At 33.3% G+C, this 20,092-nt stretch overlaps 1 protein-coding gene across 1 annotated transcript in view; it reads left to right on the top strand.

Annotated features, from left to right (window-relative positions):
• Positions 1-19,884, top strand: part of LOC106059593 (SH3 domain-containing protein 19-like) — a 29,852-nt gene extending 9,968 nt beyond the window's left edge. Inside the window, exons 8-18 of the mRNA XM_056037268.1 lie at positions 1,951-2,012; positions 2,368-2,593; positions 7,973-8,019; positions 11,300-11,424; positions 12,446-12,568; positions 13,177-13,285; positions 13,402-13,622; positions 15,703-15,990; positions 16,426-16,624; positions 17,283-17,359; positions 17,925-19,884. Of these exons, the coding sequence (XP_055893243.1) occupies positions 1,951-2,012; positions 2,368-2,593; positions 7,973-8,019; positions 11,300-11,424; positions 12,446-12,568; positions 13,177-13,285; positions 13,402-13,622; positions 15,703-15,990; positions 16,426-16,624; positions 17,283-17,359; positions 17,925-18,044 (1,597 nt within the window). The 3' untranslated portion in view covers positions 18,045-19,884. The remainder of the gene's footprint in view (positions 1-1,950; positions 2,013-2,367; positions 2,594-7,972; positions 8,020-11,299; positions 11,425-12,445; positions 12,569-13,176; positions 13,286-13,401; positions 13,623-15,702; positions 15,991-16,425; positions 16,625-17,282; positions 17,360-17,924) is intronic.
• The last annotated feature ends 208 nt before the right edge of the window (positions 19,885-20,092 follow it).

The raw sequence follows: 20,092 nt of genomic DNA on the forward strand, positions 1-20,092 counted from the left end.
TTTTTTCTCTTAGGTAAACAACCTAGATTGTGCTCATTGTTATATACCAATATTGCTGTCAGTTAAAGTCATACTTTGATCAGAAAGTTTAAGCTTTTCTATGTTTTAAAGTTCCAAAGATCTCAGCTAACAAAGTTTTTACTTCTAGAATAGCCTACATCTATTGTTCAAACATTTTCAACTATTTTATATCTAAAAGCTGTGTAAAATTTCTTTAGATCCTAAAATAACTCCAGCTTTCATACCTCACCATCCATGGGGCAGACGATGTAAGTTTGCTGTTGTAAAATGTTTTTGTAAAATGTTTTACATGTTCCGGATGTTCCTTCAGATTTGAAGATAGTTACTTCCTAGTCCAAACCTCCAGCAGGACGGCGGGTGATGGGAGTGGGCAGGTTTGAACCAGGTACCATCATTAAAGCCAAACGACAGTCCAGCGCACAAACCGCACGACCAGTCGGTGATGTAGCCAGCACAAACACCAGCTGCATTTACCTTCTTTGACTAATGTGTGGTACACCAAAATTCAAAGATACCAGACTTCACTGGGATTCAAACTTGAGAATCCCTGGTTTGGAAACCAAACCTTTTATCATTCAGCCACCTCGCTCCCTTACTTCTAGTAGTATTATAATATTTCATATTTTAAAATCTTTTGTAGTAGTGTCCCCTAGTTGTTAGAATTGTTTAAAAACTAGGAACAGTACAGAGCATTTAGGGAAGGAAAGAAAAAGAATTGGCCCTAGTTATAAAAAAATTGTGAACTATTACCTGTCCCTTAGTCAGTTAAACTATTTGGGCACCACACATGAACTGATAACCATCTCTCTCCATTCCTCTCTGTCTTTTGCTAGGGGTACATTTTCTTCCATGTCGATTCCTTAATGTTATTCTCCCACTGCTTCCTTAACCCTTTAAACGCGTGTGGTAGATTAGCCTCTAAACATCAGAATTGTAGTTCCATTTTGTATACACTCATTGTAAAACAGCTCAGCACTTTAAGGGTTAAAAACTCGGAACGAAACAGAACGAAAGCTGTAGGCAATGTTTATGGAAAAAATGGATGGTAGAACAAGACCTTTAGTCTTCAATTATTTCACAATAATATGTCCCTTTAATCTATAAGCTAAAGCAAGGAGGTAGACAAAATTGCTTGATCAGATGACTATACCATTAGGTTTTAAATTGCTTGATCAGATGACTGTACCATTAGGTTTTAAATTGATTGATCAGAGGACAATACCATAAGTGTTAAATTGCTTGATCAGATGACTATACCATAAGTTTTAAATTGATTGATCAGATGACTATACCATAAGTTTTAAATTGATTGATCAGATGACTATACCATAAGGTTTTAAATTGCTTGATCAGATGACTATACCATAAGGTTTTAAATTGCTTGATCAGATGACTATACCATAAGGTTTTAAATTGATTGATCAGATGACTATACCATTAGGTTTTAAACTGCTTGATCAGATGACTATACCATTAGGTTTTAAATTTATTGATCAGATGACTATACCATAAGTTTTTAAATTGATTGATCAGATGACATTACCATAAGTTTTAAATTGATTGATCAGATGATAAGGTTTTAAATTGCTTGATCAGATGACTATACCGTAAGGTTTTAAATTGATTGATCAGATGACTATACCATTAGGTTTTAAACTGCTTGATCAGATGACTATACCATTAGGTTTTAAATTGCTTGATCAGATGACTATACCATTAGGTTTTAAACTGCTTGATCAGATGACTATACCATTAGGTTTTAAACTGCTTGATCAGATGACTATACCATTAGGTTTTAAACTGCTTGATCAGATGACTATACCATTAGGTTTTAAATTGCTTGATCAGATGACTATACCAGATTTTAAATTGATTTAGCTGTATTTCAATGAGATGAATTGCTTGCTATTTTCATTTTTTTATTTTCAGTCACACTCAAGAGAAACCAATGCCTGTTGCCATCACGTCAAAAGGGGCATCTACTCCTCAAGGTGAGACAAAGTTGCATCAGATTAGCTCCCCTGAAACATGGATCATTCAGAAATAAAGTGTTTTTAGATTCAATTAAAAAAAAAAAAAATCTTATAGAATGTACTTGTAAACAAATCTGCTGTTAGCCTGACTACATTATGACCATAGCCAATGCCCAGACTCTCATAGTTGTCAATAGAGGCTAATGAAATCAGAATTATGTTTTTAGTAGGCTTAAATTTAAGTCCTTTATCAAGTTAGTTTTACAGCAAATCAGTTTTTAGCTGACCAGAAATAGTTTGTAAGCTAAGCAACACAATCCTTCTCTACAATGTAAAAGTACAATAATGCCAGAATTTTTAAAAACTGTAACAGGGAATAGTTCTGATATGAAAAAACCTGCAAGGCCAAGTAGACCCTCACCACCTTCTGGCGGAGGATCACCACAACCCCTGCACCTAGGACCAAGTGTTGATCCAACTCTCAAGCAGCAGCCAAGTCTGTCTGAGGAGGTCAAGCCTCGGAGACCTAGTGGGCCTTCACCGCTGCTACCACCAGCTGGGGGTCAACGTCCTGAAGAGAAAGAGAAAGATATTGCAAGGTAGCATAATAATTCCTTGTTAATAAGAGAAACTAGATAGATATTATGTTTTGCTACTTGTGTTTCAATAATTCAATCTGAATAAGAGAAACTAGATAGATATTATGTTTTGCTAATTGTGTTTCAATAATTCAATCTGAATAAGAGAAACTAGATAGATATTTAGTTTTGCTAATTGTGCTTCAATAATTCAATCTGAATAAGAGAAACTAGATAGATATTATGTTTTGCTACTTGTGTTTCAATAATTCAATCTGAATAAGAGAAACTAGATAGATATTTTGTTTGGAATTGTGCTTCAATAATTCAATCTGAATAAGAGAAACTAGATAGATATTATGTTTTGCTACTTGTGTTTCAATAATTCAATCTGAATAAGAGAAACTAGATAGATATTTAGTTTTGCTAATTGTGCTTCAATAATTCAATCTGAATAAGAGAAACTAGATAGATATTATGTTTTGCTACTTGTGTTTCAATAATTCAATCTGAATAAGAGAAACTAGATAGATATTATGTTTTGCTAATTGTGCTTCAATAATTCAATCTGAATAAGAGAAACTAGGTAGATATTATGTTTTGCTAAATTGTGCTTCAATAATTCAATCTGAATAAGAGAAACTAGGTAGATATTATGTTTTGCTAATTGTGCTTCAATAATTCAATCTGAATAAGAGAAACTAGGTAGATATTATGTTTAGCTAATTGTGCTTCAATAATTCAATCTGAATAAGAGAAACTAGGTAGATATTATGTTTTGCTAATTGTGCTTCAATAATTCAATCTGAATAAGAGAAACTAGGTAGATATTATGTTTAGCTAATTGTGCTTCAATAATTCAATCTGAATAAGAGAAACTAGGTAGATATTATGTTTTGCTAATTGTGCTTCAATAATTCAATCTGAATAAGAGAAACTAGGTAGATATTATGTTTAGCTAATTGTGCTTCAATAATTCAATCTGAATAAGAGAAACTAGGTAGATATTATGTTTTGCTAATTGTGCTTCAATAATTCAATCTGAATAAGAGAAACTAGGTAGATATTATGTTTTGCTAATTGTGCTTCAATAATTCAATCTGAATAAGAGAAACTAGGTAGATATTATGTTTAGCTAATTGTGCTTCAATAATTCAATCTGAATAAGAGAAACTAGGTAGATATTATGTTTTGCTAATTGTGCTTCAATAATTCAATCTGAATAAGAGAAACTAGGTAGATATTATGTTTAGCTAATTGTGCTTCAATAATTCAATCTGAATAAGAGAAACTAGGTAGATATTATGTTTTGCTAATTGTGCTTCAATAATTCAATCTGAATAAGAGAAACTAGGTAGATATTATGTTTAGCTAATTGTGCTTCAATAATTCAATCTGAATAAGAGAAACTAGGTAGATATTATGTTTTGCTAAATTGTGCTTCAATAATTCAATCTGAATAAGAGAAACTAGATAGATATTATGTTTTGCTAATTGTGTTTCAATAATTCAATCTGAATAAGAGAAACTAGGTAGATATTATGTTTTGCTAATTGTGTTTCAATAATTCAATCTGAATAAGAGAAACTAGGTAGATATTATGTTTTGCTAATTTTGTTTCAATAATTCAATCTGAATAAGAGAAACTAGGTAGATATTATGTTTTGCTAATTTTGTTTCAATAATTCAATCTGAATAAGAGAAACTAGATAGGTATTTTGTTTGGAATTGTGCTTCAATAATTCAATCTGAATAAGAGAAACTAGATAGGTATTTTGTTTGGAATTGTGCTTCAATAATTCAATCTGAATAAGAGAAACTAGATAGATATTTTGTTTGGAATTGTGCTTCAATAATTCAATCCGAATAAGAGAAACTAGGTAGATATTATGTTTTTCTAATTGTGCTTCAATAATTCAATCTGAATAAGAGAAACTAGGTAGATATTATATTTTGCTAATTGTGCTTCAATAATTCAATCTGAATAAGAGAAACTAGATAGATATTTTGTTTGGAATTGTGCTTCAATAATTCAATCTGAATAAGAGAAACTAGATAGATATTTTGTTTGGAATTGTGCTTCAATAATTCAATCTGAATAAGAGAAACTAGATAGGTATTTTGTTTGGAATTGTGCTTCAATAATTCAATCTGAATAAGAGAAACTAGATAGATATTTTGTTTGGAATTGTGCTTCAATAATTCAATCTGAATAAGAGAAACTAGATAGATATTTTGTTTAGCTAATTGTGTTTCAATAATTCAATCTGAATAAGAGAAACTAGATAGATATTTTGTTTGGAATTGTGCTTCAATAATTCAATCTGAATAAGAGAAACTAGATAGATATTTTGTTTGGAATTGTGTTTCAATAATTCAATCTGAATAAGAGAAACTAGATAGATATTTTGTTTGGAATTGTGCTTCAATAATTCAATCTGAATAAGAGAAACTAGATAGATATTTTGTTTGGAATTGTGTTTCAATAATTCAATCTGAATAAGAGAAACTAGATAGATATTTTGTTTGGAATTGTGCTTCAATAATTCAATCTAAATAAGAGAAACTAGATAGATATTTTTTTTGGAATTGTGCTTCAATAATTCAATCTGAATAAGATAAACTAGATAGATATTATGTTTTGCTAATTGTGCTTCAATAATTCAATCTGAATAAGAGAAACTATGTAGATATTATGTTTTGCTAATTATGTTTCAATAATTCAATCTGAATAAGAGAAACTAGATAGATATTTTGTTTGGAATTGTGCTTCAATAATTCAATCTGAATAAGAGAAACTAGATAGATATTTTGTTTAGCTAATTGTGTTTCAATAATTCAATCTGAATAAGAGAAACTAGATAGATATTTTGTTTGGAATTGTGCTTCAATAATTCAATCTGAATAAGAGAAACTAGATAGATATTTTGTTTGGAATTGTGTTTCAATAATTCAATCTGAATAAGAGAAACTAGATAGATATTTTGTTTGGAATTGTGCTTCAATAATTCAATCTGAATAAGAGAAACTAGATAGATATTTTGTTTGGAATTGTGTTTCAATAATTCAATCTGAATAAGAGAAACTAGATAGATATTTTGTTTGGAATTGTGCTTCAATAATTCAATCTAAATAAGAGAAACTAGATAGATATTTTTTTTGGAATTGTGCTTCAATAATTCAATCTGAATAAGATAAACTAGATAGATATTATGTTTTGCTAATTGTGCTTCAATAATTCAATCTGAATAAGAGAAACTATGTAGATATTATGTTTTGCTAATTATGTTTCAATAATTCAATCTGAATAAGAGAAACTAGATAGATATTATGTTTTGCTACTTGTGTTTCAATAATTCAATCTGAATAAGAGAAACTATGTAGATATTATGTTTTGCTAATTATGTTTCAATAATTCAATCTGAATAAGAGAAACTAGATAGATATTTTGTTTTGCTACTTGTGTTTCAATAATTCAATCTGAATAAGAGAAACTATGTAGATATTATGTTTTGCTAATTATGTTTCAATAATTCAATCTGAATAAGAGAAACTAGATAGATATTTTGTTTTGCTACTTGTGTTTCAATAATTCAATCTGAATAAGAGAAACTATGTAGATATTATGTTTTGCTAATTATGTTTCAATAATTCAATCTGAATAAGAGAAACTAGATAGATATTATGTTTTGCTACTTGTGTTTCAATAATTCAATCTGAATAAGAGAAACTATGTAGATATTATGTTTTGCTAATTATGTTTCAATAATTCAATCTGAATAAGAGAAACTAGATAGATATTATGTTTTGCTAATTGTGCTTCAATAATTCAATCTGAATAAGAGAAACTATGTAGATATTATGTTTTGCTAATTATGTTTCAATAATTCAATCTGAATAAGAGAAACTAGATAGATATTATGTTTTGCTACTTGTGTTTCAATAATTCAATCTGAATAAGAGAAACTATGTAGATATTATGTTTTGCTAATTATGTTTCAATAATTCAATCTGAATAAGAGAAACTAGATAGATATTTTGTTTTGCTACTTGTGTTTCAATAATTCAATCTGAATAAGAGAAACTATGTAGATATTATGTTTTGCTAATTATGTTTCAATAATTCAATCTGAATAAGAGAAACTAGATAGATATTTTGTTTTGCTACTTGTGTTTCAATAATTCAATCTGAATAAGAGAAACTATGTAGATATTATGTTTTGCTAATTATGTTTCAATAATTCAATCTGAATAAGAGAAACTAGATAGATATTATGTTTTGCTACTTGTGTTTCAATAATTCAATCTGAATAAGAGAAACTATGTAGATATTATGTTTTGCTAATTTTGTTTCAATAATTCAATCTGAATAAGAGAAACTAGATAGATATTTTGTTTTGCTAATTTTGTTTCAATAATTCAATCTGAATAAGAGAAACTAGATAGATATTTTGTTTGGAATTGTGTTTCAATAATTCAATCTGAATAAGAGAAACTAGATAGATATTTTGTTTGGAATTGTGCTTCAATAATTCAATCTGAATAAGAGAAACTAGATAGGTATTTTGTTTGGAATTGTGCTTCAATAATTCAATCTGAATAAGAGAAACTAGATAGATATTTTGTTTGGAATTGTGCTTCAATAATTCAATCTGAATAAGAGAAACTAGATAGGTATTTTGTTTGGAATTGTGCTTCAATAATTCAATCTGAATAAGAGAAACTAGGTAGATATTATGTTTTTCTAATTGTGCTTCAATAATTCAATCTGAATAAGAGAAACTAGATAGATATTATGTTTTGCTACTTGTGTTTCAATAATTCAATCTGAATAAGAGAAACTATGTAGATATTATGTTTTGCTAATTATGTTTCAATAATTCAATCTGAATAAGAGAAACTAGATAGATATTTTGTTTTGCTACTTGTGTTTCAATAATTCAATCTGAATAAGAGAAACTAGATAGATATTTTGTTTGGAATTGTGCTTCAATAATTCAATCTGAATAAGAGAAACTAGATAGATATTATGTTTTGCTAATTGTGCTTCAATAATTCAATCTGAATAAGAGAAACTATGTAGATATTATGTTTTGCTAATTGTGTTTCAATAATTCAATCTGAATAAGAGAAACTAGATAGATATTATGTTTTGCTAATTTTGTTTCAATAATTCAATCTGAATAAGAGAAACTAGGTAGATATTATGTTTTGCTAAATTGTGCTTCAATAATTCATTCTGAATAAGAGAAACTAGATAGATATTTTGTTTGGAATTGTGCTTCAATAATTCAATCTGAATAAGAGAAACTAGATAGATATTTTGTTTTTCTATAAATGCTACAAAAAATAAGTAAATCTTACTTTGCATGTAACATCTTTTTTTTTTATGTTTTGCAGTAACATTCAAGAAAAACCTGGCACATTGTCTGCTTCCAAAGCTGCCAGTAAGTACATTCAAATGAATGGTTTAGATCTTAATGTTTTTTTAATTCTAATCACACATAAATAAATAAAAAAAAAACAACAACAGCAGCTGCAGTCCACTTTGTGTCTTTTCTCTTTCTTCTTCTTCTTCTAGCCAGCTTTATTGCTGCTGAGCTGTGAGCTCTTTTGCAGACTGTGCCAAGGAAAAAAAAGCGTGCTGTTTTCTTCAGCTGTTCAGCACTGCCGTACAGGGTGTTGGTTATGTTGGGCTGTAGTGGAAGTAGGGTCTGCCTAAGGTGGATTAGGGAGGGGCATTCAAAGAGGATATGGTTTACGGTTTCAAAGGGGTTGGCGCAATGTCTGAAAAGGGGTAGTTGTGTGGAGTTTATTTTGTTCAGGTGGTAATTTAATAGTGGTGTGTGTCCTGTTCTTAGTTGGAAGATTGTAGATTGTTCTTTGCGGGGGAGGAAGTTAATACTGTCCAGTTTGTTAGGCGTAGTCATTTCTCTGTACATGGCTCTGCTGTCTTTTCTCTTTAAAATACCTTAATATCTTTGTGAATCAACATTTGTTAACTGTTGAGATTGACATACTCTGATCTAAATATAAATCTTGAATTTGTACTCAGGTTGAAAATAATTTGAAATATTCTCAATGTTTGAGTTTCTTATGCCTTCACCCATGAACACAACTCCCACAAACACACTGACTGCTCTGTTTATAGTTTTAACCCTACAATTCCTTAGCTCCTAAAACAAACTTCTATGCCTGGGCTCCTGAGGGCCAGACATTTCTTTTGAGCACTAGGTCTTATAAAACTTGAGCTTTTTTTCAAGCTCTCACTGTCTCTTTCAGTTGAAGCAGAAACATTCTTCTAGATAAAGAATATAAATCAATCAAAACATGGATCAACTGTTTACATGCCGATCTCATGTTTCTAGGAAATTTTCAGAAATTGTTCCTGTAAAACCACACCTGTTCAATGTAAATGTGACTAATCAATGCTGTGACCTAATTTGACCTGTTTCCAGAAACCATGGTCAGGTCAAAGAAGACACAGAACACGCGTTAATTAAATCATCCAATCAGGGAAAGAGGTCAGGAAAAAAATAGCATACATTAGTTTCTAGAAGGTCTCAGTTTATAAAATATTTAGAAGCTTCTAGGATTCTGGTTTAGAAAAGTATAAATTGGGGAAAAGCAAATTAGTCAGGGTCCTTGCATAGTAACTGTCTTGGCATTGTAATGAGTTCTTAAATGGTTGCATGTCCATTAGTTGAAGTTAAAGTTGTATCATAAAGTTGTCTCAGTAAAAAGTTAAAGTAGTAGAAAGCTGAATATTATCACTATATTTACTTCAAGTTTTTATTGAATTGAAAATCTAAGTCTATGTTTAGTTTGAAGATGTTTACTAAAGAAGTAAGAAAAGAACACTGATGTTTCTTCAGTGTGACGTCAAGTCATTTATATACCTCTCTGGCAAGATGATTCTGTTAGTGCCATTGTTAATATAAGAAAGAAATTATACAGGATATATTGAAAGAATATGTTACATTTTTTTTACATATTTTGGATGTTCCTTCAGAGTTGAAGATAGTTTACTTCCTAGTCTGAACCTCCCGCAGGATGACAGGGGATGGGAGCGGGCAGGGTTTGAACCCGGGACCATCGGTAAATCCAAACGACAGTCCAGCGCGCAAAGGGCACGACCAGGCAGAATAGTAATAATACATCAAGAAATATTTGGCAATTAAGAAACATAAATCATCGCAGTAAACACATGAGGGTAGACACTTGCAAAGGCTGAATATGTGGTTTAATTATAATTGATTGGTTAACTTTAGATTCTGATTCATTTTTTTAAAGTACTGAAATATAGGTACAGCAACCAAACATCAGTTTGGAAAATCTGTACTGCAGTCTGGTTGTTTTAGTCCACAGAATCTCTCATTTCTTTACATCCACAGAATCTCTCATTTCTTTATATCCACAGAATCTCTCATTTCTTTATATCTGCAGAATCTCTCATTTCTTTACATCCACAGAATCTCTCATTTCTTTCCATCCACAGAATCTCTCATTTCTTTATATCCACAGAATCTCACATTTCTTTATATATACATTTCTTTATATCAACAGAATCTCTCATTTCTTTACATCCACAGAATCTCTCATTTCTTTATATCCACAGAATCTCTCATTTCTTTATATCTACATTTCTTTATATCCACAGAATCTCTCATTTCTTTACATCCACAGAATCTCTCATTTCTTTATATCCACAGAATCTCTCATTTCTTTATATCTACATTTCTTTATATCCACAGAATCTCTCATTTCTTTACATCCACAGGAACTCTCATTTCTTTACATCCACAGAATCTCTCATTTCTTTACATCCACAGAATCTCTCATTTCTTTATATCTACATTTCTTTATATCCACAGAATCTCTCATTTCTTTACATCCACAGAATCTCTCATTTCTTTACATCCACAGGAACTCTCATTTCTTTACATCCACAGGAACTCTCATTTCTTTTCATCCACAGAATCTCTCATTTCTTTACATCCACAGAATCTCTCATTTCTTTACATCCACAGAATCTCTTATTTTTTTATATCCACAGAATCTCTCATTTCTTTACATCCACAGAATCTCTCATTTCTTTATATCTACATTTCTTTATATCCACAGAATCTCTCATTTCTTTACATCCACAGGAACTCTCATTTCTTTACATCCACAGGAACTCTCATTTCTTTTCATCCACAGAATCTCTCATTTCTTTACATCCACAGAATCTCTCATTTCTTTACATCCACAGAATCTCTCATTTCTTTACATCCACAGAATCTCTTATTTTTTTATATCCACAGAATCTCTCATTTCTTTACATCCACAGAATCTCTCATTTCTTTATATCTACAGAATCTCTCATTTCTTTACATCCACAGAATCTCTCATTTCTTTATATCTACAGAATCTCTTATTTTTTTTACATCCACAGAATCTCTCATTTCTTTACACCCACAGAATCTCTCATTTCTTTACATCCACAGAATCTCTCATTTCTTTATATCCACAGAATCTCTCATTTCTTTACATCCACAGAATCTCTCATTTCATTCACTTATATCACCTCTCCCTTTCATTATTTAAATATAAATAGTGAACATTATGAAGAGAGTGTTTTGTTGTCATGGCTTTGGCTGACTCAGATTAATAGAGAATATGAATAAGGCAATTAATTAACTAAGCTTGTCGACTTAATGGTTTACTTTTGTATCTTGTCTTTAGAACCAGTTGTGTTACCTAGGCGACCAGGACCTGGCCATCCTCTGTATCACTATATGTCCAAAGAGCCCCATGGCATAGCTGTCCATGGCTATACTGCCCGCCAGGAGGATGAACTCAGCTTTAAGGTAATGAAAAAACCCAGCTTTTAGTTTCTGACTTCTGCTTGTTTACTTGTATAGGGGAGGTAACCACTTCTAACTCTTAACATTTTAGTATTTATATTGTTAATGAATTGAGGGGAAGGGTATGCTGTGGACTGATGTCTTGATGGTACTGGGTTTGAACTCGGCGCCATCTCCCCTCGTCCTGCGGGAGGCTTTGGCTAGGATGTAGTAATTTTCAATTTTGAATGAACATACATAATAATGTACAATGAACAATCTAAGAATTTGTGAGGGTTATACGCTCCTTTATATGATTCACTTCTCTTTTGTTCTCCCTCACTCTTTCACCTGGTACTTTGCCTTGTAGGATCAATTTTTTCATGATTGGGATCTTGTCCTGCACTGAAACCTGATAAAATACTCAGGAAGACACAAAGATGCTTACTCTATATATACATGCATGAACTATGGCCAACTCTGCTATTCCAGAATTGGCTTGATTAGTCACACCAGATTCTGCCCTATCTCAAGACATAACCAAAACCAGTGACTCACCTGTCGCATTCATTGTCTTCCAAGACAGAAGAAGCGATATGCTAAGATTAAGTCGTACAAATGTTCTTTCTTCAAGCATAGAACAGGTTGCCTGAATCATCCAGGAAAACCATGGACTTAGCAGACTTTAACTATTTCTCCCTTAACTGACGATACCAACGTTGATTCCACCAGAATGTGGTAAATAATTACGGAGAGAATGAGTTAAGTCTTTAAAGAACATGACAACTAGATTACCACAGGGGCTTAGGACATAGTAATCTTCTTTTTGAAGGAATGACTGTAATTGATAAGATAAGATAAAAGAGGGATGAAGTTAGTTGCAGATGTTGTTATAGTCTTCAATTGCTTGAAAGAGGTCTCATTGTAGGTCTTGTATTTAGTCATGTTAACCCTAAGAAGTGCCAATAGTATGGATAGACATGAGTTATTTAAATATTAAATAGTCTTTGAGATACATCAGTTCAGACATTCTGTTTTTACATAGGTTGGTGACACAGTTCTTTTAGTGAGAAAAGAAGATGAGCATTGGCTGGTTGGCAAGTTTGGCGGCAAGGAAGGACTTTTCCCTGCCAACTATGTGCAAGTCAAATGTCCACTTCCAGAGGAGGTCAGTACACAAATCTGGGGGGGGGGGGGGGGGGGCACTTGGAGTTGTTTAAAATGTGGAAAGACACACCTCAAACAGAAATAATATACTTTTCTTGTTTTGTTTGTTTGTTTTTAAGAGGAATAACCTTTTTTTCTTATTTCCTGTATGTGACTTGAAAAATTCAAAAGGTGTGACTTTCTATTTATTTTTTTATTTATACATATATATGTTTGTGGTAAGTGATATGGTGGCTGAGTGGTAAAGGTCTTGACTTTTGAATCAAGGGTATTGTTCGAACCTTGGGATTTTGAACTTTGTGATTTTATGATGCCCATGAGTCTTAAACAGCTCTAATGGGTACCTGACAGAATTAGAGGAAGTCAAGGTAGTTGGTCATTGTGTTGGCCACATGACTCCCTCATTAACTGTTAGCTATAGAAACAGATAAGCTTCACATCATCTGCCCCAATAGATTCCAAGGTCTAAATGGGGTAGCTTTACTTTTTTTTTTTTATACATATTTTATTGTTTAAAAATATGACACACATTTGCTCACAGATAAAATGTATAGTTATACATACCTGTAACTCTATGCATTATTGGGTAAATACTTTTAAATTATTCAGAATTCAACATCTGGGCTTGCCCAGTCAATTGTTGGAAATGACATTGGAGCTTGTGCCCCGACTAACTCAGTCAAAGGTCCAAGATGTAAAGCAAGATTTGATTTTGACGGTACATTTGTTTTTCACTTATGTTTTAAATAATAAATTTTACACTAAACTCCAGCCAATAATATTTTGTTTGCCATTATGATACGGTAACGTTACAATTTGAATGTCAACTTTCAGGTGAAGGGGACGGTGACCTTGCCCTTGAAGACGGCGATGTGGTGCAAATCATAGAAAGAGTAGGGACAGAGTGGTTGAGGGGTGAGAAGAAAGGTCGCAGGGGTATCTTTCCTGTTTCCTTTGTTGAAATCATTGAGGATCTGCCGAGCAACGAAGCCTTGTCCATGCCAGTCACGGCCATCGCTGATTTCAATGGACAAGAAGGGGAACTCTCTTTCTCAGTAAGTTTAAAAAAAGATTAACGAAGTGAAACACAGAAATCATATTGTTACGAGCAGATGAGACTGGGAAGCATGGTCGAGAGGCTGGGAAGCGTGGTCGAGAGGCTGGGAAGCGTGGTCGAGAGGCTGGGAAGCGTGGTCGAGAGGCTGGGAAGCGTGGTCGAGAGGCCAAGTGCACTTGGCTTGGCTTGGCTTGGCTACCTAGAAGGGGGCCTCGAGGTTCGACACCCGACTCGGGCAGAGTTGTGTTTACTGAGCGGCTTAAGGCAGCAGGGAAAACCAACTCCTAGATACCCCCCTCCCCCCCACCGGTCCACAAATGAGGTTGGACCAAAAGCGCTCTGAGCATGCTATAAGCATGAAAGTAGCGCTATATAAAAAAAGCTATAAATATACACCAAACAGACTCATATATATATATATATATTATATTATGAGGACTTTATGATCTTGATTCAACAAATAATAAACTGTCAATTACATTTTTGTTTACATGACTCCATTTCTAATCCTCCTCTATCTTCCCCTTTCATCACGCATTCGCATCCTTCCACATTCACACTATGCTGGGCACACAACACATGCTTTGTTTGGATGTTCCTTTTTCTTTTTCTTTATTCTTGTTTGATGTTCCTTTGGAAATGAGTTATCTTCTAGACTTTGACTGGTGTATCTGTTGGAAGCTTTTTCTTGCATACATTGTCTTATATTACTGTTGGAAGTTGGTCTTGTATATCTGTTAGAAGTCTGTCTTGTATATCTGTTGGAAGTCTGTCTTATATTACTGTTGGAAGTTGGTCTTGTATATCTGTTAGAAGTCTGTCTTGTATATCTGTTGGAAGTCTGTCTTATATTACTGTTGGAAGTTTGTCTTGTATATCTGTTGGAAGTCAGACTTGTATATCTGTTGGAAGTCTGTCTTATATTACTGTACGAAGTCTGTCTTGTATATCTGTTGGAAGTCTTTCTTATATTACTGTTGGAAGTCTGTCTTGTATATCTGTTGGAAGTCTTTCTTATATTACTGTTAGAAGTCTGTCTTGTATATCTGTTTGGAAGTTTGTCTTGTGTATCTGTTTGGAAGATTGTCTTTTGTATCTGTTTGGAAGTTTGTCTTGTGTATCTGCTTGGAAGTCTGTCTTGTATATCTGTTTGGAAGTCTGTCTTGTGTATCTGTTTGGAAGTTTGTCTTTTGTATCTGTTGGAAGTCTGTCTTGTATATCTGTTGGAAGTCTGTCTTGTATATCTGTTTTGATTCTCTGGTATCTAAGTAGGATGCCAATGGGATGAGTCATGGACCAGATTTTAAGATGCTTCTTGGAGTGTGGGGAGTCTCATTGTATGTGGTTCTCACGCTCTACACCCCTCCCTTTCATTAACCCATTGCCCGATCAGTTTGAAGGACATTTGAGAACTGGTTGAGAAAATGTTAAAACAATGTCACTGAATTTTAAAACACTTAATTGACTTTTATAAACATTAATACAATTGCTATTGTTAGTGTCTCTACTTTCTATCTGGCTTTCTGCTAGCACTGGCCTACATGAACACAACTAACTCAAGAACTTGATTGGTTCAGTTCAAACAGCATGAGACCTTATTAGGTGGATTAATAACCAAACAATGTACCAATGGCAATTTGAAACACTGTACTGTTGTACTGAACTGAACCAATCATTCTGGACTTGACCGTCTGGTATCTACTGGGTGCTCTTTATATAGAGATATAGAAATACCACATTCCTGTTGCTAGTCTTTTCCAGACAATAACATGCTAATTTGATGGGCAATTTGCATGTGGATTCTTAACATCCATACTTTCCCATACCTTCCCAAAGGGTCATAAATGTTAATGCTTGCCTGTATGCTGACCTGTGTTGGCCAGTTACACAGAGAGACAGCTGCCTCTACTGGTGTCGCCAATTTATCTATAACAATAGTTTGTATATATTTTGACTGGAACATCCTGCATTTATAGTTAGTAGGTCATTGGGTTCTTCCATATTTCAGAATTTTTTTGTAGTTTATATTTTTTAAAAAATCAGTTTTGACTAATACTTTTTTTTTGTTTCCACTTAAGTCTGGTGATACGATAAATGTCTTGAGTCAAGTCAACAATGAATGGTTGCAAGGAGAGTTCCAAGGAAAGAAAGGAAGATTCCCAGCATCCTTTGTCAGTCACATTCCTATCAATTTGCCTGAATACAGACCATACAAAAAGCCTCAAACCAAAGCATCTGGAGTAACATCTACAATCCAAGGGAAGCAACTTGATTTGATACCTCAGGAGCAGACGTTTGACCAGCAACCACAAGAAGCTGATGAGCTAATCACTGATGGGCCAGTGTTAGTGCAGCGTTCTAAAGAAGTAAGTCACTTGGATTAAAATTCATTGTCCTTAAATAATGAACTGAATTGCTTAATGAAATAGTTGCAATATGCTTGGAGGCATAGGACAAAACCGGAGACCGGGGTTTGAATCCTGGTGAAGACTGGGATTTTTAATTTTGGGGATCTTCAGGCGCCTCAGAGTCCACCCAGCTCTAATGGGTACCTGACATTAGTTGGGAAAAGTAAAGGCGGTTGGTCATTGTGCTGGACACATGACACCCTCATAGGCCACAGAAACAGATGGCCTTTACATCATCTGCCCTATAGACCATAAGGTCTGAAAGGAAACTTTTATACCCAAACAGATGTATGGCTCATTGAAATTTTTTTTATTGTTTTAGAAAAAAAAATCAACTTGACATTCTGTAATTCTGAAATTACGGTCATGAAATAAATAATTTCTTTTTTACAGACTGTTAAAGGTTATTGCCGAGGAAGATTTGATTACCTTGACCCTCCCCTGGGTGACCTAGGCTTCAAGGCTGGTGACAGGATTGAGATTCTAGAGTTTTATGGTGAGGACTGGGCTCGAGGACGTCTGGGCAAGAAGGAAGGAATGATTCCACTCAATCTGGTGGCCGAGGAAATCATAGAACCAGACATTATTATTGGTATGTTCATTTAATGGAAACCAGTCATTGTAGAGTTTAACGGTAATTATTTAATCTTAGCTCATTGCCTGCATCAGCTATTAGATGACTATAATTTTATCAAAAGCATCGTCTGTCCGTTGACTTTCATTGTAGATTGATGTGACAGTTCACATAACTGAATCCAAGGATTACTCATGGCTTGAGATGCCAAGCTTAGCTATGTTTTTATCTTGTTTAGTGATCCTCCATCGTTTGTTATGTTTAACCCTGTGTGTTTAAATAGTCAACATTTTCTAATTCAACTGTATGCAACATCTTACATTATCCCCACCATAAACTAGTATTTTGTCATAATCTATCAACTTAAAATCAACAGAAAGCAAATAATCTGGTGTGAATGTATATTTTGGTTTTCTATAGTTATAATGCCTTGTTTGGTGCAATGCATAAATTGTAAGACAAATTTCCTTATGGATAATAAAGGTTATTATTATTATTATTTTTATTATCATCTGTTATAAAATCTGTATCATATACTCATTTCTAGATATTCTGCTGGGATCCGATTGATCAGATCATGGCTGTTAGTTTATGTGTTTTGTTTTATGGCTTTAGGCTAATTAAATAAGCTATGCAGTATAATCCTACTGAACATTTTGTTTTCTTCATGTTCTAGAACCAGAAGTGAAAATAGAGTACGGGAAAGTCATCCATGATTTCCAAGGAGAAACAGAGAATGACTTGTCACTCAAGGTTGGTCAAATGTTTCTTTTACACTTCACAGGGGGGCACAGTGGCTGAATGGTTAAGCGCTTGGCTTCCGAACCTGGGGTCCTGGGTTCAAATTTCTGTGAAGACTGGGATTTGAAGAATTTCAGGATTTTTAGGGCACCCCCTGAGTCCAGCAACTATAATAGGTACCTAACTTTAGTTGGGGAAAGAAAAACAGTTGGTCATTGTGCTGGCCGCATGACACCCTGCTTGTTAACTGCTGGCCAAAGAAACAGATGACCTTTAACATCATCTGCGCAATAGATCGCAAGGTCTGAAAGGGGAATATTACTTTTTTTTTTTACACATTACAGGTGTGGGAAACACTTTGTTATTTTGATAATGAGACCGCAAATGTAATTAGTTATTTTGTCGTTTAGATCCTCAATCACTATTCCATTTCATTTTACTTTTCTGTATTGAAAGATACCCTTTCACTTTCAGAATTATAATCTTTATCTAAAAAGACCATTTATGATTTCTGTGTTCTTTCTTTCTTGTAAGCTATTTCATGTGTCTTTTACTTAACTCATTTTTTCTTCTCTAGGAAGGTGATGTGATAGAGATGGAGGAAATAGCAGACACCAAAGGCAACTGGAGGTGGGGACGTCTGAATGGAAAGAGGGGAATGTTTCCTGTCATATTTGTAGAACTCTTGCTTAAGTAGAGTTTAGCAAAATCTATATTTGTAGAACTCTTGCCTAAGTAGAGTTTAGCAAAATCTATATTGTAGAACTCTTGCCTAAGTAGAGTTTAGCAAAGTCTATATTTGTAGAAGTCTCGCCTAAGTAGAGTTTAGCAAAGTCCAGCAGATGTAGCTATTTCCCCTGAACACCAAGAGCTGTGACTAACCCTTTGCCCAGCCTGACCTAGATAAATTGTAAATATAAGTAGATGCTTTTGTACATAGCTAACACTTTTAATATTTGTACATCGCATAAAACATACGCATAGCTTTTGTTGAAATTGCTTATTAGAGCAATAATATATTTATATTTGTTAACTTATGTTGAAACTGTCATTTGTTATTTATAATAATAGCTGCCCTTGCAACTGGTTAATTCTATAAAAATCTTGTAACTTGTAACAAAATAAATATTTTTCTGGGTTACTGTGAGATATGGGTGTGTAACATTGGAACTTGTTTTGTAATGAACTTTATTTTTATGTTTTTATAAAATTGTTTATACACATATACATATATGCATAAACGAAGGCAGCTGGCAGAAGATGGCCTCTGAAAGAGACAGGTGGAAAGATCTCACAAAGGTCACAAAGACGGGTGTGGTGCAGAGGATGGCTTTGTCTGCATAAGATGTCTCACAGCTTGGTTTGCATGTCAAGTGAATTACTGTACTCTGTCTTAATCTTTGGAATCCAAGACAACGCCTTAACATGTTTATATATATTATATAAATTTACATAGTCATATTATGTAATATTTATTCATAAACATAACCATTGTGTACAGTTAGAGAAGTAGAGTTGAGGTATTAGATACCAATTAATTAAGGGTTTGGGAATTCTTAAGTTAACTGAGCATTAAAGCAATTAATTATTTTATGCTATTGGTTAATGAGACTATCTATACATGTACTATCTATACTTACTGGGTAGAATGCTTCTAGTAACAATATTTCTCTTTATTTGACTTTCTTTGTAGAACCTGTTGTTTTTTTTAAATTAACGTAACTTCTGATGACCTTCACCTTTCAGTATTATTGATTTGTTGACGCACTCTCATTGTTTCATCTTGATGCTCAATAAATTCTTTGATGTAAGATTTATTTTTTTTACACTGAAATTGTGTTTCTATGGGACACGTCACAATTTATTGCAGACAATGAATCAAGCACAATCGGTTATCAACTGTTATTTACTGAACTATCACATGCACTCATTCCCACCAACACTTTATGCTCCAGCTTTACGTCTAGTGTTGACTTATTGCTTTACATTCTCTCATTAGATCAAAGATAGAAGAAATCCATGAGATGGATTCAGGTTTATGTTTTATTGTTAATTGATTGGTCTCCTTTAAAATGGGTGGTCAAAGGAATTTCTTTTCATTGGGATAAAGTAAAAGTGCCCCTTGTATACCTTGCAATCTATGGAGGAAGATGTTTCTATAGCCGACAGTTAATGAGGGTGTCATGTGGCCAGCACACCGACCAACGGCCTTTACTTCCCCAACGTGTGTCAGGTAGAGTTATCTCCTTTCCTAATATCTAAGAAGACACAAAACCACAGTGCAAAGCACCCTGGGTAAGCGGTCATCATTGTTACATAATGAACAAACTGTATATAATAATTGCTCTGTGACATTATTGTCTGCAACAATTGTGATTTTCCAGTTTCTTTGATTTTGGAAATATTTTACAACACACTTTACATCACCTTACAATTTGAATATTTTATCTATACATTTATTTGAGTTTTGACTTTCTGCATATGAACTTACAACTAAATTTGTTTGTATTCATCTGTACTGCAATATTTCTTTACACTTATTTTTTCTTCCTTTTATTCTATAGTATTTTATTGACTGTAACTCTCCTATGTTTTGTGTTGGGTTGAGCTTTTTAAAATGTTTTTGTTGTATGTTGGGTGGAGTTGCTGATTTACTTTTGTTTAAACTCTAGAATAGTTTCTGTTGTATAAATAACTTAAGCTGATCAAGTCTTTCAATTACTCCACCAATTGTATCCAGCTTCC

The sequence above is a fragment of the Biomphalaria glabrata genome, chromosome 8, assembly GCF_947242115.1.
Source record: "Biomphalaria glabrata chromosome 8, xgBioGlab47.1, whole genome shotgun sequence".
NCBI classification, from domain to species: Eukaryota; Metazoa; Mollusca; class Gastropoda; family Planorbidae; genus Biomphalaria; species Biomphalaria glabrata.